The following is a 24,408-nucleotide window of genomic DNA, read 5'->3' on the forward strand; positions in this document are numbered from 1 at the left end:
AGATAAAGTATTTTGCCCAGAATCACAGGATGTTGATCTGAAGCTGCGTCTGGAACCTGGTTCCCCACCTGCAAAGTCGGCAACTCTGGCCGTTACATCACATCCTCGTTGCTTATAGCAGTATTTGGGTGTTAAACTTGTACTAATGCAGAGCACCCTGTGTCCAGATACTGTTAACACTAAAATAATGTTTATAAAATGAGCTAACACTATCACAGAATGTGCTGCATTACACAGCATAACTTGTCTTTTCTTGCTGTATAATTTAGTAAACCCTGTTGCATAATTCCATCGGCCTAGCCGATAGGGTACATTAGAAGTGCAAATTATGTATACTCATTATTACTCTCTTCATTCGAGAAATATATCGATATTAAAAAATATTCTGCAATATTGTAGATCCGACAATGAGATCCTAATTTTTTTCATCCCCCTAACACCCTCATAAATAATCCATACATTTCCTTTAATTTAGTGAAAGTATGAAACGTACAGTGCAAATGTCGAAATGTAGGAAAGCAACTTTTAAAGCGAACCCCTTGTTCTGTGAAATGGTATTGAGATATCACCCATGACTGCAATCGTTCTGTTTAATATTTGTTCCCTGGCCCTTCGATCTGGATGGTTTTCTTATGGAAGGATAGCTCGAGTGTTGTTGTTTTTTGGCTCCCATATCCCCAGTGCACAGAGTGAAAACCACATCACAAATTGGCTCCCCTGGGCCACTCAACTCATGTTGGCAAATAACTGAGAACACATTAAACAGAAAGCGCCACTAGATTGTCTTTCATTTTTTATAATTTTTCTCTTTAATTAAAAGAAAAACATCTATATAAACAATTGAACAAAAATTGTGATAGCTGTGGAATTAAAGTTGTAGAGGTCTGCTGCACGCCGACTGTGGTCAGGCTCACAGTTTTATTTTTCCTTCTTTTATAGACTCGTAAATGCTCTGAGTCATTGGGAGGTAGACGCGTTCACTTTCATCTAGGAAATATAGTGGGTCTTTGATGGCGGATGGGTCAAAACCTTCCGCCACCAGTGTTACTTTCCGCTGCTTGAAAGTTGCTGTGATCTCCAGCTCATCCTAGAAAATAATAATAATTATATGGAAAATGATCAGTACTTTGAAATGGCACAAGCTTGAAAACAATCGTGATCCTGTACTTCAGCGGCAGCCCATCTAATCATTACCTTCAGAAGAGAAACCCTCACGCTGCGCTGGCGCATGAGGATGACGTAGCGTCCCTGCCGAACCCTGACCCACTCGCACCACAGTAGACACAATTACCCTCCCCCTTTTCCACCGTGCCTAAGTGAGTGCACCTAGTGCGAAACAACTTCTCCTTCGGAGAAAAGTCCTTGTTTTTCAATTACATTTCAGACCCATTTTTGCAGTTAAATTTCAGAATCAAGTGTGAACTTCAAGGCGCAGCAGACTCCCAAAGCAATTATTAACACACAGAAGAAAAAAAGCTTCATTGGGGGGGGATGCGGGTGCGGACGAGACAAACACTTCCTGTAGCTAAGTTTTTAAAGCCGTAAAATGAGTTCTACTCAACATATAAACAGTGTATTAAATGGTCCGGTACTGTGTACCAAAAACAAAAACAACAGTTGATGGACAGAATGCAGAACAATGTCATACACCAGCACTTTTCTATTTTGAAAGGGAGAGTACCGGCACTTCTCAAGAGAAATGTCATACTTTTAATTGGAGAGTACCGGCACTTCCCAGAAACAAGCAGGTACTCTGCTACAGAGTGCCTGCACTTCTATTTTTCTATTTCAAGCACTGCATATAAACATATTTATCTATTTGTCACTTTAGACATAAGAGACAGAAAAGTAAATCACTTAGGGTCAGATGTACGACCGTTGGAATTTGCAACAAATTGCGAGTCGCAATTTGCGAGTTGCGTAATCCAATGTACCACAGTGTCTCAGACACGGTTTGCGATTCCCAAAGGGGTAGCAAATTACATGCCTCATGAATATTAAGGAGGCTGTCGCAATTTGCGACCCCATTGAGAATGGCTGGCACCCCCAGGGATGGTGGCATGCTGGGGTCAGCAGACCACCATCTCTGGGACTGCTTTGTCAATAAAGCAGTTTAAAAAAAAAAAAAGCAGCCCGTTTTCCTTAAAGGAAAACGGAATACATTTAAAAAATAAAAATTAAACATTTCAGTTTCATTTTTTAAGGGCAGGCAGTGGTCTCAGGTCCCTGGGACCACTGCCTGCTCTTAAAAAATATTTGCGCATTCATTCATTCCCAAAGGGAAAGGGGTCCCCTGGGGACCCCTTCTCGTTTGCGAGTGGTTTACCACCGGTAGACTGTGAGTGTTTTGCAAAACATTCATACATAGGTTTTGGAGTCGCTGTTTGGAATGGACGTCCTCGACACGCCCCTTCCTACTGGCGAGTCGCTAATCCTATTTTGTGAGTCACTAATTGATTAGCGATTCGCAAAATAGGTTTGGTACATTGGGCTGACCTATTTTGCAGTTGCTTGTTTCTCATTAGTGCATATTGATGTTGCAGAACATTTGTTTCTGCTATACACAATACAGTTACTGACTTAAGTTACAAAAACCTCAAAGTCTATGTTGCACACGTTAAGGCAAGAGACAAACATATCGAGCCAAGTGAAGTAACAGCACAGTAAAAGCGTGCTTGAGATATCTGAGAAAAGAGATTTATTTACAAAATGTAATGCTTATTAATAAGCAGTAAAGACACGATTATTTGTGAGAATATTCTTCTATTAGCTTTACTTATGAATTAATGTGGTTTAAACGTGGTTGAGCATTTTCAGTTGCCTTTCATTTAGCGCATCATCAACAGAATGCGGCGCAAATCTTCTATGAAAGAAGAGCTGAAGCTGAAATTTTCAGCCAGTATAGTAAAGATCATAAGGTTTATAGAAAATAAGAAATTATTTTAGTGCAATGATTTTAAAGAATAATTTAGGTAATTCAAATGTTGATGTAATGTTGTGGTAAGAGGCCATTTCTGGCAAGAGCAGAGGTATGCAATTCCTAAGGTGGGTTTTAAGGGAATGGAAAGGGTGGAAAGATAGGTGTTCCAGGTATGGAAGGGGAACTGTAAGTGGTTGCTACAATTAGGAGCAAGGGCCCTCACATACCCTAAGGGCTGTCGCTTCATCATATAGCAGCTCCTTGTTGGGCCAGCGCTGCAATGCTCAACGGGCCCCACAATTGGGCTCTTTCCCGGAGATCTTCTCTGGTTGCCGCCGTGAAGCTAAGAAGTGATGTGAGGACTTATGTGTAGTGAGTAGAAGTGGGAAGCAAAAAAGTGAGCATAAAAATAGCTACTGGATTCCTGAAACAATTTTATTCACAGGATTTCTCTGCTACAAATAAAAACAACTGACTATAAAAAGTCGTGGCTGCAGAGGAGAATTATACCTACTACAGCTCAAGGTGATATGTGTGGAGTGGAGATGGTCGACATGTTTCATGCCCTAAATCGTCCAGTAGGATCTATGGCATTTCTTCAGGACCAGGGGTTCCTCATCTACTAGTGGGGATGGTAAAAAAAAATGTGGATTGAGAGATTGCATCCCCCGTAATCTGAACTTGTGCCGTAGTCCGGAGTTTAAATGAAAAGTGTGGATTTTTTTTTCTACCTTCCGGAGAACACCTAGAAGGGGATGTGCATGAGACCCCAACCATGATGTCCAATGTACTCGCTCATTGGTGAGAGAGAAACAACTCAATTAGCGTTCTTCCACGGCGCGGGACCTACCCACGACTGGACATCAGTAGGCCATTTCTAACATTAGCTACACATCTTTTACCCATAAGACCTCGCTTGAGACGTTTGAACCCATCCATCCCAACGCTATCCCCCGCTTTGCGAGTAGCAATGCCAATTGAAGGAGCTTATATGAAATTCTGCGACCCTTGGGCTGTTTGAATCCCTCAGCAGACATACACCAGGGGTCATAGGGAAGACAATACCCACTTCCACAGAGACTCAGGGCACCACCACCCCCCAGAATATATAGACTGCAACACAGTGTCAAGCAAGATGTGGAAACGTGGCTCCCCCTCTCCACAATGTGTACAACATACCCTCATTTTAGTGTCAATACAATTGAGCCTAGCTGGTGTCATGTCGGTGCGGTGTAAGCAGTTGAAACAGAGAAATTAAAAACAATTATTGCAAGACACTTTTTTTTACTAGACTGCATGCATGATTCCAATCTCAATCTTCCATAGGCCTTCCTAAATCTGTCTCCCATGCGGCCCTCGCCTTTTATTTACGGTTTGTCTGGTCCTCACGGAGAGCCCTGTAGAAGAGATAAATGAGATGTATACGTACACCAGAGTTCTTTCACCCTATTGTCCAATTTGGCAAATTGTAGGAATTGTCCCTGCCCCACTTCAAACATATCCCAGACCTCCTGGAAGGTGATAAACATTTCACCCAGCTATAGGTCTCCCACCAAAGCACAACTTTCCGCTCTCCATCTGTCAATGGACATATCCCGGTTAGTAGAGCAGAAAGGCTCCAAATCGCATATGGGTAACTCCCTGTCAAAGGGGGCTCTACACAGTATCTTTCTTCCTGCCGTTTCCCCATATACCTGTTGTGTGTTGAATTAAATAGGATACTGGTCCATCCACCCAGCCCCCCCCCCATTTGAAGATGTGGCAACATATCCCCCTCCACCATGCCCCGGAGGAGCCGCTTTTCCTAATTGTCACCATCTATAAGCCACCGGGCAGCATGTTCGAGATGCGCCGCATAGTAATACAGATGAATAACCGGGATCGCCAAGCCACCCTCTACCATATCCCTCTTCAAGACTGTTTTTCCCTGTCCATACTAATGAGATAAGGATACTGTCTAGGGTCCAAAAAATGGGCTCCTGAAAAGGAAAAAGTGCATTTTGTACTAAGTATTAGCATCAACGAAGGAAGACCATCTTTGCACTGCTGCCCTCCCCATGACTGACAATGGGAGTGTATTCCAGAACGCTATTGATTTAGTGAGACCCCCACCACGTGGTCTACATTAAGGCGCCGATGTTCCACCGCTGTCCTAGTGACCATAATGCCAAAATAACGGAATACCTCAGGTTTCCACTGGATGCCCAAGTCTGGCAATTGTTTCTGCTGCAGCAGGGTCGAAGGCCCAGAGGAAACTGCAGTGGCTTCTTGAGATTGACATGCAGGCTAGACACCAGTCCGAAGTCATCCAGGTGCTGCATCAACACCGGCACCGCATCGGTCATAGATAAAACATATATCGACACGTGGTCGGCATACAGAGAGATGATATGGGTCGCCTCACTGCCGTGTATGCCCCATTCCCTCAGTTCCTCGCGGTGCAGGATGGCCATAGGCTTTAGGGTAAGGCAAATAACAGTGGTGAGTGGGGGCATCCCTGCTGGGTGCCCCGTTCAATCGACCAAGCCTCAGAAACCTCTACCCCCACCCTTAATGAGGGCTACAGGCTGAGTGTGTAACAGTTGTTTCCACCCCTGGAAGACTGGGCTGAAGTACTCTCAAGAAATAGTGCCACCCAACAGTATTAAATGCCTTCTCAATGTCTATTGACACGAGGGCAAGGTACTCGTCCGAATCCGTGGTCTCATGCAATACCTGCGCCAGGAGCCGTAAATTAAAGGCTGTGCTGTGAGCTGGCATAAATCCGCACTGATCCTCATGGACCAGAGTACAAATAACCCCCTGTAATCGTTTTGCTCAAAACTTACAAGGAATTTTTACATTTGTATTAATCATAGTGATGGGCCTGTATGAGGAGGGGCCTTCAGGGTCCCTGCCCCGTTTCAAAACTAGGCAAAGGATTCCCTTCCGCATGGTCTGGGGCAAGGTGCCAAGACCCGTGCCTCCATAAAACATGAAATAATTTTTCCCTGAGCACATAAGGGTATGCCTGATAAAATTCTGCGGGGAAGTCGTTACCCCCAGGGGCCTTAGATCTATTCAGACCTTGAAGCAGAGCTCTCAATTCCTCCAGAGTAAGTTCCTCATCAAGGTCATGGTCAATGTTAGAAGCCACCCAAGGCAGCACCACCACTTGTAAAATTCTCTCCTGCCTATTGGGACGACCATACCCAATCTCTCTGTATACACTTTGAAAGGGTGATACAAGGCTGTCAGTATTTTGCTGCGCTGTGTCAACACCTGTCCCCCTGGGTTGTGAATCTGTAAGATAGGCAGAATCTCCTGTTCGCGTCATAATATCAAGGCTAGCAGCTGCTCAGACTTACCCCCTTCCCGATGTCATCATCGCCAGTAGGAGGTAAGGGTATGTCTTTCAAGAGACACCCACAGCCCCTGTAAGTCTTGTTGAATGGATCTGCATCATCTCCCCTTTAATGGCAGCAGAGCCTGTTGCTTCTGTGTGCAGACCTTCAGCAGACAGTCATGACCATCGATGTCTGCGAAAAGCTGTCGTTTAACCCCACAAGTAATTCCAATACACTGGCACCACAGGACAGCCTTAAAGGCCTCACATTCCATAGCACATGGCCCAGTCGATCCTCAGTTACCGTCTAGATATGTCTGAAGTGCCTCCGCAAGCGTCTCTTTTCAGGCCTCATCAGACAGAAGGTCTGAAGGCATACACCAGCACCGAGCAGTATGCACACCTCCTCCCCAGCCGAGAAGAAGTGACAGTTGGTGCATGATCTGACATATACCTACCCAAATGCTCAACCCTCTTAGTGCCCCAGGGTCTAATTATTGCTGACATTATCCAGTGATTGTGTCTTCGTGAATGTTTCTGAGAGTTAAAGATATATACTAAGCTACTGCATAAGTTAAATTACTATTCTTTTTGTACTACTAATGAATTATGCAGTTTCTAATATATGTGATGTAAGGGGCTCTATGACTGTCTGAATTAGTGTGGTAGTAGGTATCTCAGTGGCTGTTTGGGGGTATGTGTGTGTGAGTAGCTGTATGGGTGACTGAGTGGCTTTAGTGGTGAGTGAGTAGGTGTGTGAGTGGTTGCATGGGTGGGTGAGTGACTGAGTGGCTGAATGTGAGGGTGAGTTTGTGTGTAAGTGGCTATATCAGTGACTCAGTGGCTGTGTGAGTGGCTCTATGGGTGGGTCAGTGTGTTTGTGTGAGTGTGTGTGAGTAGCTGTATGGGTGACTGAGTGGCTGTGTAAAAGGCTCAGTAGGTAAGCAACTGGGTGTGTAAGTGAATGTATGGGTAAGCAAGTTGTTATTTTGCACAGTAAGTATCTGTGTGAGTGGCTGTATTGGTGAGTGGGGCATGAATACTTAAATCAATGTGTGAATGGGTTTGTAAGTGGTTTTGTGTATCTGTGAATGGATGCGTAAGTGGCTGTATGGGTTAGCGAGTAGCTCTATTAGTAGCTGTATGAGTGAGTGAGTGGCTGTATGGGTGAGTGAGTGACTGTGAGTGGCTGTTTGAGTGGGTATGATAGGGGTTGTTGGGTATGCGAGTGGCTTTAGTGAGTGGTGTTTTGGGCTTGTGAGAGGCTGTATGGGTGAATTGAGTGGTTGTGTGAGTGACTGTATACGTGAGTGAGTGTGTGTGTCAGTAGTTGTATGGGTCTGTGAATGAGTTTGTTAATGAAATATAAACAGTGATGTAATTAGTGATATTATTGGCCATGTCATGAGTGATGTAATATATGAGGTCATAAGCAGTGCAATGTGGGGGCATGAGTTGTAGTTAGCTCAGGTAACTGTAACTGTTGAATTTCAATGATTTTGTAGGAGTGAAATCTAAGCCCAACTATAATGTTTATGTAACCTTTGTTTTTTTGAGTGAATATATATCACTACGCAGTTCGAGTAATTTCTGATATTATGTTACAGTGGGGTCAGAAGTGAGATTACAGTCTATCCCTTGACTGGCTGTGGATAGGACTTAGCCAGTTACCATGGAGGACATGATCAAGCAGTTGGTGGAATTACAATGTCAACAACAGCTTGTAGTAGAGCAGCAAATGCAAGCTGCACAGCAAGACAATGAAAACCTGTCAACACAAGGGCAACGCTCTTTTGTGGCTCACAGACTTTCTAGAAATCTGCACTCAAATGATCAGGCTAGGCTCTTTAAAATCATGCACCAATTCCATTGATAAGGGGGTGTCTCAGGGCTCTTCTCAGAGCAAAACCGCGTTTACATCTATGTGGCCCCCCTGGCCCAGCTGGTGAGTCTTGTGGCTTTGATGCAATTTCCTATGCTGATAACACGCAGTTGATCATTTCAATGAAACAGGATATTGACAATGTGAAACTTCATTTTCAAGATTGTCTGAAGAAAATCGCAGCTGGGATGACAACCAATTGTCTCCAGCTTAATGGTGAAAAAACTAAGATCTTACTGTTCAGAAAAACTCAGTACATCTAGACTCGTGAAAGGTGGCCGACAGAATTGGGGGCAGCGCCTTCGCCATATCGCACCGTAAAAAATCTAGGTGTCAAAATGGGCCAGGAATTTTCCATGAAGAACCATATTGTTGCAACTTGCGGCACCTGCATTGCTATCTACCATCCCACACCTAAAGATCTAGCAACATGAAGTTTCTGAGTGTCCTCTGTGTTTGCACTGTGATATACAGTGGTAAAGCCTCCTCCTTTACGGCCCCCACAACCTCTCCATTTTCGCCACTGTGCGGACTTCACTAGATTCGGGAAAATGCTGAAAACGTGTCAATTTTGGTATTGGCTTTTTTGCTTGTACTGGCCGAGCGCCGAGATATAACTTAGGGTAGGATTTGTTGCGCTTTATCAAGTAAGATTAACATACCATAAACTGCCATAAAGACCCAGGCCACAGTCATAGCATACAACAAGCAGGTTCAGGATAGTGCCATTCAAAGACTGAGCGATACCATCGCTAGTACTAAGGAACAACTGAACGTTCCCATTTTGGTGCTACAAAAGTATCAATTGGGGGAAGACCTGGATTTATTTTTTTATCAACTTTGAGAGAGTTGCTACCAAGGCTGCATGGCCCCCAGAATGGGGGGGCCAGAATGTCGCACCCCTCATGTCAGGTAAATTACAAATGGTCTACCTGGCCACCAATCCAACGGGTACCACCGCCTACCAAGATATAGAAGGGATCATTTTGGAGCGTTTAGGTTTTGACAGCGAATATTATAGGGTGAAGTTCAGAAAAGAGAAATGAAACCCACAGGATTACCCCATAGCACTATTCTATAGAATACAGGACTTAGAGAATCAATTGCTGAAGTCTTCCAGTATGTCACTGGAAGAAGTACATGACAAAGTGTTTATGAAACATTTCTGGAAGCCCTTCCAGGACTCACTCGCGTCTGGATGCAACATCCTAATGTCACTGACCCGGTGGCCATAGATCTGGCCTGTGCTTGTCACCCAATTTTTAGGTCAGTCAACCCTGAGCAACTCCCACTTTACTCCATAACTGTAGAAATCCCCCCCCCCCAAGGTCATTCCAACCCCCCGCTCAAAAGTAGGTATCTACCCCATCTTATAGGCAGGGAGCCTCGACAGGGGCCACAGTGTTTCCAATGTGTGAAAGGGCACCACATTGCATGCAACTGCCCATATAAAACACCATGGCCAGAACCCATGTAGGTGGGATAATCAAGGGGAAGGGTCCTATGGGCCGGTGGTAGTCCTGGCAGGTACCAGAAGATGACTGAAGTAAACAGTGAACCAACAGTGGTCTTGATAGAGTCTGGGTGTCATCATTTCGTTGTTAGCAAGCGAAGGGGATGGTCCCAACAATGGCAAATTGGTGAAAAAGTGGAAATCATATGAGTTCACAGGGATAGTAAACCTTATCCTGTGGCAGAACTATCCATAAACTGGAGAGGGCACTCGAAGACTGGGAGAGTGGGGGCGATATCTCAACAGGTTGAAGAAAGGATTACAGGGATTGATTATGAGGATTGTACCCTCCTGTTGCCTTCTGTGGGATAAAAGACACAGATATAGGGTGGTTGAGGGATGCTTCATCCAGAATGAAACCCTAACTGGGGGTAAGTGTAAAGAGAAGCAGACTGAAGCCAAGCAGTTTCAGGATAGTGCCATTCAAAGACTGAGCGATACCATCGCTAGTACTAAGGAACGTCCGAACGTTCCCAGTTTGGTGCTACAAAAGTATCAATTGGGGGAAGACCTGGATTTATTTTTTTATCAACTTTGAGAGAGTTGCTACCAAGGCTGCATGGCCCCCAGAATGGTGGGGCCAGAATGTCGCTCCCCTCATGTCAGGTAAATTACAAATGGTCTACCTGGCCACCAATCCAACGGGTATCACCGCCTACCAAGATATCGAAGGGATCATTTTGGAGCGTTTAGGTTTTGACAGCAAATATTATAGGGTGAAGTTCAGAAAAGAGAAATGAAACCCACAGGATTACCCCATAGCACTATTCTATAGAATACAGGACTTAGAGAATCAATTGCTGAAGTCTTCCAGTATGTCACTGGAAGAAGTACATGACAAAGTGTTTATGAAACATTTCTGGAAGCCCTTCCAGGACTCACCCGCGTCTAGATGCAACATCCTAATGTCACTGACCCGGTGGCCATAGATCTGGCCTGTGCTTGTCACCCAATTTTTAGGTCAGTCAACCCTGAGTAACTCCCACTTTACTCCATAACTGTAGAAATCCCCCCCCCAAGGTCATTCCAACCCCCCGCTCAAAAGTAGGTATCTACCCCATCTTATAGGCAGGGAGCCTCGACAGGGGCCGCAGTGTTTCCAATGTGTGAAAGGGCACCACATTGCATGCAACTGCCCATATAAAACACCATGGCCGGAACCCATGTAGGTGGGATAATCAAGGGGAAGGGTCCTATGGGCCGGTGGTAGTCCTGGCAGGTACCAGAAGATGACTGAAGTAAACAGTGAACCAACAGTGGTCTTGATAGAGTCTGGGTGTCATCATTTCGTTGTTAGCAAGCGAAGGGGATGGTCCCAACAATGGCAAATTGGTGAAAAAGTGGAAATCATATGAGTTCACAGGGATAGTAAACCTTATCCTGTGGCAGAACTATCCATAAACTGGAGAGGGCACTCGAAGACTGGGAGAGTGGGGGCGATAACTCAACAGGTTGAAGAAAGGATTACAGGGATTGATTATGAGGATTGTACCCTCCTGTTGTCTTCTGTGGGATAAAAGACACAGATATAGGGTGGTTGAGGGATGCTTCATCCAGAATGAAACCCTAACTGGGGGTAAGTGTAAAGAGAAGCAGACTGAAGACAAAAGAGTAACCGGAATAGGTTATTTGTGTTGGCTGGATAAACTAAACCTCCTCCTGTTTCTTCATTTACAGCTGAAGCACAGGGAGAGCAGAGTAGTTTCCAAGCGGCCCAGAGGGACGACACCAACCTAGCACAGGCATGGGCCCATGCAGTGATGGATGACAACGGTCAGGTAGGACATTATTTTTTGTGTACCTAAAGGCCTGTAATACAGAAAAGTAAAGAAGGTGGACAAGGTTATATCACAAATTATTATACATCTTCCCTTCAGGGAGCAGGTCCTACATTTGGCCCATAATCAGGCTAGGGGTGAACACTACGGGAGGGACAAAACCGAAGAGTACCTCCTTAGAAAGTTTTACTGGCACTGGGTGTTAACAGACATATGCCAGCCATGTGCTGCCTGTGACAGGTGTCAAGTAGTTAATCCCTCCCAGCCAGCAAAAGCACTTGAAACCCCTGCTCATCATCCAAGTCCCTTTTTTGAGGGTGGCTATTGACTTGATCCGTTCATTAGTGTTCTCGGTCTGGGGATATCAATATATATAATTCTTAGTGGACTACGCCACAAAATATCTCAAGTCTATCGCCTTGTTTAGCATGACTACAACCTCAGTAGACCAGGCCATGATCGAGTTCTTCACCCGGGTGGGATTTCTTCTCACCGATGAAGGAATCCCATTTATGTCAAGGATAATGGCACAAGTTTGCAAGATACTAGGAATTAAGCAGATATGGATGTCCGTATACCAGTCACGGACAGACAGTTTTGATCACAAAGGAAACATTTAATGTGAATAAATGTAATAATTTACACCACATATTAACACGAAAATGCTTAACAGAATGAAATGTAGGAAAATGCGTCTCTTAGTAAACATGCAAAGGTAACGTGTGCTATGGTTTTTGTGGTAAGTATTCATTTCTTTTGAAATTTCACTGCTAGGCCAGAACAGGCATCTTGCACTTGCTATCTTTCAGTACACTTTCTTCTTTAATAAATAAATGCTTTTAGGAAATGCTGCAAAATGCATTGTTATTTGTTAAATGCTTCAAATTGGACTTGCTTAAACGTGCCAATCTTGCAGAAGGTGCTGACATTAAAATGTATTCTTTTCTCCTCTAAACTACATGTTCCCATTGTATTTAGATAGTTTTCTAGCTGCCACATGTTCACAATACTGAATACTGATAAGTCTATTAAACAATAACACTTACGTGAAGGCGTGAATCTCATGACTTAATATCCTAGCAATGCAACAGGAATGTTTATGCTTCAAAAATAGTTCATTGTCACCCAGTGGAATACTGAATAACCAACAGTTTATACTTCAGGTTTCTCGTGGGAACTCAGAAGGCAGCTAACGCACATAACTGTTTAGCAACTAAATTGACACCTGCAGATACCACCTTGCTGTCTTCGCACGTTTACCGTGGGAATGAAGGCAGAAGAAGCAGAGCATCGAATAATCCTTCCTCATTGGCTTAAAATGACCTAACATCCGCTCGTTTGGTTACATGTTTATGTGTTATAATATACATGTTCCTAGTTAGAGTAGGTCAGTCTGGTCCGGTTCTGGCCATCGTTTGCGACCATTCTATTTCCCTTTTTGCCCTATTTGGTGTGAGCTACTGTGGACAGTGACTTCTGTTACCTATTTGGTGGGTTACTTTATTTTAATTTCGATGGTTATGGCTACTGTTGTGACTAATCTCCTAGCTGAATTTGAATGACTGGTACTGCAACTGTTTGCTGATGCTAATTTGAGTGAAGAGACTCAGATGAGTTTCTAGAACTACTCTTCACGAGAAGTTCAACGTCAAATTGAGTCTATTTCAATGCTCCTTTACATCTTGCTATTTTCCTAAAGGACTCCTTATGGGTTCTGATAGGTTTGATTCTGTTTAGAGTAGAATTGGGGTTCATTTCATATATGGAACATGCTGTCATTCTTTTGAGTGACTCTAACCATGCATTTTCTTGATATTTCTGTAAATGAATATATCTGATTTACTAATTTTAATAAAAAGACAAAAAAAATACTAAACTCTTAAAGATAAAATAAAAGTTTTTGAATTGATCCTAGACTCTCATTATTGACTCAATTAAATGACTAAATTGATGCAGTCTATTGCAATGTCTTTGATGCTCCCTTCTAAAACGAAGGCAAGGATCCATTACAGAGGAGAAGACTTCGGTGCAGAGACCAAGACTTTAATTGTAAGTCATGGGTTGAATTTAATTATTTTAAAAATGCTTCTGCGCCAGCAGTCTCGGTGAGCGATATAATTACACTATTAAAACCACCTTAAAGAAACATGTCTCAGATACAGGGAGGTCTCGGACAGAAAGATTACTCTTGTACTGTTTGCTATAGGCACACATGTCCAATCCTCCGCAGGGTTAAGCCCCTTAAAACTAGTCTGTGGTAGACAGTTCAGGACCTCATTAGATATGGCAGCAGAAAGGTGGGAAGAGGAAGAAGATGATGGGCTAGGGTTGCTAGAATATGCTGCCAGCTTGAAAGAAAAGGTCTTTACTCTGTGGGAATATCTCAGACTAAATATTGAGAAAGTCCAGGAGAAACCAAAGTCAGGGTGTGATCAAAACAGAAAGATCAGGGAGCTACGAGTGGGGGAGAAGGCTTTAGTGCTTTTGCCCTCCTCGGACAATTAGTTACTTGCAAGATGGCAGGGACCATATGTAGTGGTCTCCCAGGTCACACCTGTGACCTATAAACTGGTGGTGCTCTATTGTGCAAAAAATTGACAGATATACCACATTAATCTCCTTAAGAAATGGGACGGAGACTGTGTCCAGGATAGGGATGCTCAACCGGCTTCGTTTGTAACAGATTCTCAACCTCTAGAGATTTCCTTTGTGACTAAGGAGCAGACCTTAACAAAGGGGTCAATACAGTTAGTCCCTGTCTGGGTACCACACAGAAAGAACACATCCATGCGCTCGAAGACAGATAGAGACATGTTTCATATATATTCACGTCGGACCACTTTGGTACAGCATGACATCATCACAGAAGGTAATCAAGTAATCCGATTACAATCCAACAGGAGATCCGAAGCCAGACGGGGAGGTGATAGAAGAGGTGGCCAACATGTTGAAAGAAAGGATCATTGAGCCATCCAGCAGCGCCCAATGTTCCCCGATGGTTCTCGTCCCAAAACCTAATAGGTCCATTAGGTTTTCTATTGGTTTCAACTAACTGAAAAGCAAATTGAAGTTCCACACCTACCCTTTGCTCAGGGTGGAGGAGCTGATAGAAAACCTGAGTACTGCTGCCTATCTCACCACCCTCAATCTTACCAAGGGTTATTGGCAAATCCTGTTGATCCTAAATGCCAGACAGAAAACGGCCTATTCCATCCCATCATGTTTATACCATCTCAGAGTCCTATCGTTTGGCCTGTATGGGGCACCCTCTACCTTCCAAATACTAATGGACTTACTCATGCGTATCCATCGCTAATATGCTGCGGCCTATTTGGATGATATAGTCATCTACAGTCATTCCTGGGAACAGCTTATCCGTCACCTGGAGATGGTCTCCATGACCTTTCGGAAAGCAGGCGTCATGGTGAACCCAGAAAAATGTACCCTAGCCACCAACTCCATCCGGTACCTAGGATACCATGTCCAAGAGAGAAGGATTAGTCTCCAGGTCTACAAGGTGAAGGCAACTAGAGACTTGCCATGTGCAGTGGACAAGAACTGCATCAGATAATTTCTGGGACTGGTAGGTTACTACTGCTGGTTCACACCCCGTTTTTCCAAAATGGCTGCTCCACTGACAGCTTGTTGTTAAAAAAAGGTACCTAATCGAATCAGTGAGTGGTCTCCAGCACAACAGAGCTCTGAATGGTTACAGAGAATGTTGTGTGGGGATCCTGTGTTGATATTCCTAGATTTCGGTCTGCAGTTTGACCTACAGACAGACGCCTCTGATAGAGGGATGGGTGCCGTTGTGTCACAGCCAGATCAGACCAATTGCCTTCACACAGTGTCATACATAAGCAGAAAACTGTTACCGCATTAAAGCACTATCCTACAATTGAAAAACAGTGCCTGGCTATCAAATGGGCCATGGCAGCCCTTCAATACTATTTGTTAGGGCACCCCTTCATTCTACTCACCGACCATGCAACCCTTGTTTGGTTAGCCCAAAACAAAGACACCAACTCCAGGATACTGCGTTGGTTCTTAGACCTTCAGCCATTCTCATTCCAGACACATCCTCGTCCTGGGAAGATGCACTGCAATGCTGACTTTCTGTCCTGGTCAGCTGTTCTCATCATGGCCTGAACTGCCATTTCTGGAAGGGATGTATTGTGGCCAAGAGGTCAAAGAAGCGGTGTAGATTGGCTCTGGCGTGAATCCAGGGAGTATGAATGGAACACTGGCTAGGATTTTAGTGATCAGCCAGAACTCGTCCCTTCATCCAACCAAGCCCAATAATTGGAGGACTAACGCAGCATATGGTGTGCGTGGTGAGGGAGACGAGGAGGAAACAGCACAGGCGCAGGGGAGTGCTTCGCATACATGGATCGCGAAGGAGAAGACTGACGGGACACCGCGAGTGAGCAGTACGACCTGAAGGACATCAGTGGTACCCCCCAGCCGGCAGAGGATGTGCGACCAGCGGTGATGAGTACCGAGGAAACAGTGCCTGCCAACAACTGCTGTACAGGAGACACCGGAGCCCATATTGGAGGAAGAAGACGATGTGCACTTAGCCTGAAAAATGGCAATATGGACGAGGCCGCCGCGATCTTATTCAGAGCCGTGGCCTCAGGCAAGTGACCAGAAGAGGGCACAAGCCGTTGTTTGGTGGGTGGCAGCATGGGGCTACCTATTTGGATTGTAGGGTGTATAGTGGGGGGCACTTGGAGGGCATAATTGAGCTGCGCACACTGTTTTGGCAATTCGCAGGTGATCAGTTTGATGGTGCTAAAGACGTGTGAATGTTGTAACATGCAAGGGGTTTGTTTTTCTGGATTGAATTCCTAACAGTGGCTGACACTTTTTTCTCTATACTGAATACCAGCCAAGGGGCTTCATCATGTTGTATTAAGGTGCAGGTGACGAGACATACAACCAGAGCTTGACCTGATAGCTAAGGCGTCCTGTTGGAAAATGGCCTTTTCTGAAGGGTCACCCCAAGCTTTTTGCCTTCCTCCTCCTCTTTTTGGTGAATTATTTTTGTGGACCTTATGACTCTGAGCACCTTATACTGCTGACTAGTGCTGCAGTGCATGTGCTTCTTCCCTAAACATGTGTGTAATTGGCGTATACATTTAATTTACCTGTAAGTCCATCTAAAGTGGTATACCATATACCCAGGGCCTGTAAGTTAAATGTTACTAGTGGGCTTGCTGCACTAATTGTACCACCCACAGATGTAGGCGTTCAAAGCTGTCTCAGGCCTGCCATTGCTGTGCCTGTGTGTGCAGTTGACTGCCACTTTGACTTGGCATTTAAAACTACTTGCCGAGCCTTAAACATGCCTTTTGCTACATAGAAGTCACCCCTAAGGTAGGCCCGAGGGTGCCCTAGGTTAGGGTGCTATGTAAGTAAAAGGTAGGATATGTTTGTTTAATCTTTACATTTCCTAGTGACACACACCCAAATTAGTTTTTTACTGCCCCTCTTATTGAATACCATTGGAAATTCCCTTATACACTTTGAAGTGGTAATTCCTGATCAGAAGGGACTAGCTTTTTCATGTTTCATATCTTTGGAATGGTAATGATAAATCATCTTTACTGGTAAGGTTGGATTTAAAATGACTGTTTAAGAAATGCCACTTTGAGAAAGTTGACATTTCTCTGCACTTACTGCTGTGTTTGCCTGAAAGGCTGTCTCCAAACATGTCTAGGGTGGGTGACAGCGACACTTTGTGCATTCCTTCCAGACAGCAACAACACATGAATGATAGGTGTGTCTGAGAACCCATCTACATACATCTGTCTTCTAATGGCCTTGCCAGTGCAGGATGGACAGGAGGGAAGAGATAACACTTAACTTGAATAGGCTGTGTCCTGTCCACACACAAAGAACTGATTATCGCCCCCCCCCCCCCCACAGATAGCCTGTAAGACAAGACTGTGTTGAAAGGGATACTTGTGCACTTCAGAGAACTGCTTTGAAATCACCCCTATATCAAAGGCACAAATGGGTACAAGTACTGGATCTCTGAATCCCTAAAATCAGACACCACTGGACTTGTAACTGAAGTTCTGCCAGAAAAACTCCTCTGTAGTTTAAAGGACTCAATTAGACTGCTGATTTTGAAGGCCTGTTTTTCTGTTTGTTGCCCTGCTGCTCTCTGACTCTGCTGAAGGAGAGCTGGACTCTGCCTTCACTCCAAGTGATCTCCAAGGGCTTGTTGGCTTTCATCCTGTTGTGTGAGACTCAGGGATATCAAAGTCTGTACCTCTGCTCCTGTACCTGACTCACTGCAAGGGGCCCAGATACTTTCAACACAGATTTTGACACATCTCATGCCTGTGTGTAGCGGAACCGGTTCATCGACCTGGTTGCTGAAGTAAAATCACCAAATTGCCTCCTAACCAATGTTTTGCCACCAAAGATCAACGCATCGGACAGCGTATCACAGCTGCTGCAGCTTGGTGAGATCAACGCATCCCCTTAACTGCGTGGCAGAATCTGGCGCATCGCCTGACTCCTCTTAACTCCAGCCCCTATCTTCGGAACTGACGCAACAACTTCACTGCGTGGAGAAGATTGACGCATCCTGCGCCTCCGGGACTCGACATATCTTGTAGTTTGAGACAGAGGAAAGGTACTTTGTTCACCAGGGCCTGTGTGGGTCCTGTAGCTGGCTGTCACTCCATTCCGGTAGGCCCGAACTTTGACTTTGCCCCAGTCCAGCGCGATCCAAAGGAAACTTTTTAGCGCTACTTGCTTCTAAGATCTTTACTGCATTTATTCCTTTAAAATTCAATATCTCAACTTCTATGGATTGGCTGCTTGTTGGTTTGGTCTTGTTTTGTTTATAATATAATAATCTATTTCTTTAAACCTTTGTGGAATCTTTTTGTGGTGTATTCATTGTTTTACTGTGTGAGTGTGTTGCACAAATACTTCACCCATTGCCTCTTTAGATAAGCCTGACTGATCTGTGCTAAGCTACCAGAGTGTTTTAGTGTGTATTTAGCTTATCCTTATTAGAGTGGTGGTTGCTGCCTGGCTTAGGTGCACACTACAGCCAACCAGGAATCCCATTTTTACACTTCCTTTTGATTCCCCAACTGAGAGTGACACCATATTATCCAGGAGAGGACAGAACAGGACCTGAGGAGAGCCCTAGCGCAGAAACAATAGAACCCCTAGAGAAGATTTTGATGCGCTGGCTGCATATTTTGACTTATTTACACTAAATACTGATATATATATATATATATATATATATATATATATCAATCACCACACGGTTTGAGTCACCTCTGGCATGCTGTTACAGCTTCCAATATTCCCCTCCTGCTTAATGGATTGCTGGGTCAGCTCAGCCTCTCTACTGTCCCCATAATTCCAAGTCCACACTGCGTAATGACAACTCCACGTTCTCCTCCCACTACGTTTGGTGGTCTTTTACTGACTAATTTGACTAGTTGATCTGTTGCGACATGAAATGGAATGTCCAGCATCATGTTACCACTGTCACTTAGGGCCCTTTAACATGTTCCGTGCTACATTCTTCACTCTCATGAATTATTACAAACGTGACTCAAAAAGAACATTAACAATCAGGACCGGCTCAAGGGTGGTGTGATCGCTGGGACCGCACCAGGCGTTTACTTGGGGTGGGAGCATCATTTTTGAAAATGTATATTATCATTTTAAAATCACCTGCTGCCCCGTTTCATGGCCTCCAGCAATTTCCAGACATCAATTAAAATGTCAAGATAAATCCAGTTATTAATCTCTTCCTGGAAAGAGACTGGAGGTTTGTCTTGTGGAAGTTTTGACTCATCCTAAGGTAGCGCAGAGGGTTAAAATGCCTGCTGCTAAGAACATGTACCATGCAGATAATGAAGTGCATGTAATGTAAATAGGTCAGTGGGTTACTGCTTCTGTAAGAGAGCTCCTTTAGTTACTTGTCGTTTCTAAGTCAAAACCCTAATATAGAACATTGAGCTATTAACTGTCATTCTAGAGCTGCATGCAAACTGCAAGATGTATGTTAGAGCTTTATGTTTTTTGACCAGTCTTTCATCCTAATCTTGTGAAAAAGGTTCATTTGGGTAGAAAACAATTATTTTTATGAAAGAGAACCCCTAACAATGATGTTACGTTTTAAATTCGGGAATTTCTGCTTTTCCAGAATAAGGACTCACACTAAATTGCCTACCAGTATTGATGACGTCACTCCTACACTACATCTTGTAGTCCTATCTGATGTAACATTTCCTATACCCTGATTTACACACATATAATTGTATCTGTGCAATGTGTGTGTGGTGTAAAGTGCTCTGACACCTTACACTGGTATGAGTGGTGCTATAAAACTAAATGGCTCTGTTAAATGGTGCTAGTGAGGGAATCCGTGGCAGAGGTGGTCATTGGGGGATGCCGGCAGACATTGTTGCACAGGGCGCCACCAGCGCTAAAGCTGGCCCTGTATAACAATACATAAAACAGAGAGCTGTTTTATGTATCTTTCTATTTCCACTACACCAGGCTTCTATGAATAAAATGTACACTTCACTGATGTCCTTCGGGGTGCTTGTCTCCAAAACTGCATAATTTAATAAAATATTAAATATTAATCAGATTTTCTAAAACATTTAATGAAGAACTTCAGGACTTTTTAAGGACCTTTTTAAATGTTTTTTTTTATGTCTGGGTAAGAGACGTCTGACTTTTAAAATAGATTGTAGCATTCCTTAAATTAAGTTAAACCTTTAAGGTAGTACCTCTTCCTCGTGAACATACAAAAGTCGGTGTTTCAGCCCATTAGGAGGCATTTTTCCCATCAATGAAGGGGAGGGGAAGTGTGGGTGGGGAAGATAAGATACATCTATTCTGCAATGGCAAAAAAGATTACTTTTTAAACATGGCGGTCATAATGGTTTCAAACAGTTATCATAAAACCAGGAAGTACATCACGTGACGACACGAGATCTATGTTTAATAGGATCAGACTTACGTATTACCTCTGTTGTCTGGTTATCCTATCTTACCATCACATGCAGCACTATCTGTAATATATACCGCTGCAGGGGGAATTCTTGGTCATTGAAAGGATACCAAGCTCCATTTCCGTTTCTGCCACTATGGTTAAATTCAGAATGACGCTGACGGCTGAAGAGAACAACCTTGGAAGTTTATAAAGGGAGAGGCCAGACCTCGAACCCAGAAAATCAGGACACTGAATGATGATATTACCTGGAGTCTAAGAAATCGAGGTCTTGCGTAATTTGGAAGGTGCTCGATGACATGTTTGTACAGTTTTTGTCCGTCAAATTCTTTATCCTCGCGTAGTCTAATTGTTGCCATTCCTATCCTTCCTTCGTGCTCTGTAAATATTAAAGTTCACATTTGTTACTAGAATATCACACAGAATTCATATAAATATATTTAGAATGTATTTAATTACGTTTCGTCTAAAGTTATGCTTTTGTCACACTGGGATACGGTGTACTTACATGAAGAAAGGTAAACGGTGCGCATATGTGAGTGAGTGGGAGTAAGAACAAAGTGAATTTGACAGTGGTATGTATGTACATGAGAGAGAGAGAGATAAGAAAGTGAGAGAGGCGTCCATGTGTGAGAGAACAAGAGACAGTGATCTATGTGTCTATACAAGCATGCTCTCTTACAGAGTGTAGTGATCAAGTCCACTCAGTTGAGATGTTTTAAAGAGATTTATTTCAAGTTGGTAAAAGATCACAGGTAGATTATAAGTAGATCAATTTAAGACCAAGTCTAGATCAGATAAAGACCCCACCAGGAGCAGCCAGCAGGCAGCTCAGCCCAGTCAACTGTCCCTTCTCTGACAGACTCCCCAACATTCTGATAGCATCACCACCTTAACTTTCCACTTGTGATTGAATAACATTGAATTGACATTAGCAGGATATAACATATCTCCTGTTCTTATACGGGAAACAAAAAAAACTAGAAATGTCAGAAAACCCTGATAAAGTGAAAACAGAATGATTATACAAACAAAAGGAACAACAATAAAAGAACATCGATCAAAAGAAGAGCAATGTGAGAACAACCATAGAAAGGAGAGCAACCAAGAAACAGAAAAGAAATGAAACATAGAAACCATCCTCCCTTCTCACACAACAGCGAAGAAAAACAACAACGTTAGAGGATATAAGAAAGTACAAAAGACTTCCCCAAAACGCACCCACTGGCCAGAACAGGAATGAAATGGGGCTGAAAGCGGAAAACCAACAAGGTAAACTGCCAATTTCGGAGTGTGGTTGGCAGAAACAAAAGGAGAGCACGGTGAAGAGTCATGTGCCTCAGCCAAACACAAGATGGCGGCACATTTTGCAGGTAGTGTCGGGTGAATCACGACACGTTTATACATCGAAACATCAAGCAGGAGCCTGCGGTCGCGAAGACCTCACCACATAGAAGACTCCAAAAGAATGACGTCACAAGGGATGCACGGGGTTTCGCTGGAACAGGTAAGACTCAAGGTGCAGAGGCTTTAGCGATGCATCTTTTGAAACAAGGAACGCACAGGGAGAATACGCAACAGGTGGCTCATGAAGAGTTTTCAAACAGGCAGTTGAGCTCCAAAAATGTCGAGAGAACGGCCGGGCCCCCCAAAAAAAAAAAAAATAGACTTACCCGAAAGCCGAATTGAGACATTCGTAATGTTGTGCGAAGTCACTTCATGTTAAACCGAAACACTTGAAAACCCGGCTCCGGTGTTGTGCATGCCGGTCCGACACTGCACATGAACAGCTGTCCACACTTGTTCGAGGCAAAACAGGACATGTCGCAAAGTGTGACATTGGTCACACTCCGAACCATAAAGTTGCCATCAAACATTTGACGCCGTGCAAAGCGGTTGACATCTTATGGAAACACAGTTTGTGGATTGCCAGAAAATATTGAGTGAAACAAAAAAATCCTAGGCAACACTTCCCCAGTTTTTTTGATGCATAGTAAAACACAGTCCCACCACATACAGCAAAGCTGACAGATTTGTTGATTCTAGGGAAGCACTTTGAGTCAGGCTACCCTCTGGAAGGTGGTAGAAAAGTTGTCTACGATTCCCTTGATGTTGAATATTTTGGGAACACACTTGAGTTGAAAAATCTGTTATGTACAGGTTAGGGGCGACCAATATGGTGTTTACAAAAACAAAATATTGCCATTTCTTCAGACCGTTTGAACTTGCAAAACGTTGAGGGGATGACTGGGGCCACAATTGAGTAAAAATAAGTTCAGAACTGGATAACTGCTTGATTAGAAGTATCAACGTTGTAAATGTGCACAGCTCTGTTACATGCGATGTTTTCCTCGTAGAATATGTTCACAGTTCACAGTATTTTGACAGGTCCGTTTTATTGCAGGACCCTATGTAGAGATTTCTGCTCCTACTGTAGACTCAAGGAGCACTTGAAAACATCATGTACACACCCCTTTGTAGCGCCCACATCTAGACGTCGTAGCAGCAGGAACTGGCAACCCTTGATTCTTGAAGCAGTTTAACATCGTAGTAAAAGTGAACTTGACTGTGTGCAGACAAAGCTTGTCCAAAAGGTATTGATCACAAACACAGCCAGAGTTATTACCTTGCTTGTGGAGGTAGAAGTTGAGGTACTGTGAGCGCAGCAGGAGGGTGGCAGGAAATGGCAAGAAACAGGAACTGGCAGGTTGAGCAGAAGTCCATTAGTGTAGTGTCGAGACACTGGAGAAATGCCGCTCTGTTGTTGAACACAACTCTTGCCCACACCACTCCAGCACTGCACATAAACAATTTACCACACTTGCTTGGTTGAAGATGATATGCGCAGAACTTGAACACCTTACTACGCACGGGACACACACTCAGGCAACCACCAGTTAACTTCCTTGTTGAGGTGGTGCTGTTGTAATGTTGAGGTTATACTACTGGAAATACTACGGGAATGCATGCAACTCGATAAGTGAACTTAGGTACCCATTTCCTACTAAGGAATACATGTACATTGAAATAATTGAGTAATTGAACACATGCAAGTACATTGATAATAGCATAATTGAAATATTGAAAGCTTGAAACTAGGGTCGTATATACCCCTTTAAACTGAATAGAAAGACATAACATGCCATATAGCAAATGTTTGAGGACAAGGTCATGTAATGGTTAACCTTAAACTGCCCTTTTAAAAGAAAAACTGCACTGGACAAACTATGCCCAAGCAGAAAAAAAATATAGCATTTGAAATTGAGCATATTGAACTAAATGAAAGAGAACACAGCGAAGCTTGGTCTTTGACATAGTGCTAGAAACATGAGAAACGCGAGAAAAACTTCCCTTTGAAAAGCACATGAGGAGAGGTTGTGCTCAGGTAAACACTTATGATCACTAGCTTGAATAAGCACAAGAAAGGCATTGAGCTAGAACAGCACGCTCCTTGAAAACCTAGATGACACAGCGCTAGAGCTGTCTTAACACAAAAACACATGAGGAGACCCTGAACAGTTCCAACGATTGCGTAGCGTTCAAAATGGAAAAGTACCTTCACCGCATAGAAATATTGAAGTAATGAAGTATTGAAATTGGTCGACATGTGTCATGACTGGAGCGCGTCCAAACCAAAGAAAGAGACATGGGGTCCACAAGTATTGACACGTTGTCTGCAGTGATGTAACCATTGCCATCCTTGTCAAATGCTCTAAGGGCCTCACACATTTCTTCTTTATTGTTTGTGTCTTCATTTTCATTGCCATAAGTTACCGCGATCAGCGAGACAGGCGTCCAGGAACCAAGAGCACTTTGTTGTAAAGAGTAGAATCCACCGACCTAAAATCACTTGGAATAGAAGAGTTCACTCATAGACCAATGCAGGAGGGACAGAATGTTTACCAAAATGAAAACAAAGTACCTGCAGTGAAATACGAAGATCTTCTGCACCGATCTAAAGTCATTGAAAGTAATGATAACTT

General features: G+C 43.6%; 1 protein-coding gene across 1 annotated transcript in view; it reads right to left on the reverse strand.

The window, feature by feature from the left end:
- Nucleotides 1-785: 785 nt before the first annotated feature.
- Nucleotides 786-24,408, reverse strand: part of SLC27A2 (solute carrier family 27 member 2) — a 426,278-nt gene continuing 402,655 nt past the window's right edge. The window contains exons 9-10 of the mRNA XM_085644259.1: nt 20,674-20,804; nt 786-1,087 (exon numbers count right to left, since the gene is read on the reverse strand). Coding sequence (XP_085500385.1) covers nt 911-1,087; nt 20,674-20,804 — 308 coding nt within the window. The 3' untranslated portion in view covers nt 786-910. The remainder of the gene's footprint in view (nt 1,088-20,673; nt 20,805-24,408) is intronic.

The sequence above is a fragment of the Triturus cristatus genome, chromosome 3_1 (assembly GCF_964204655.1).
Source record: "Triturus cristatus chromosome 3_1, aTriCri1.1, whole genome shotgun sequence".
In the NCBI taxonomy this organism is placed as follows: Eukaryota; Metazoa; Chordata; class Amphibia; order Caudata; family Salamandridae; genus Triturus; species Triturus cristatus.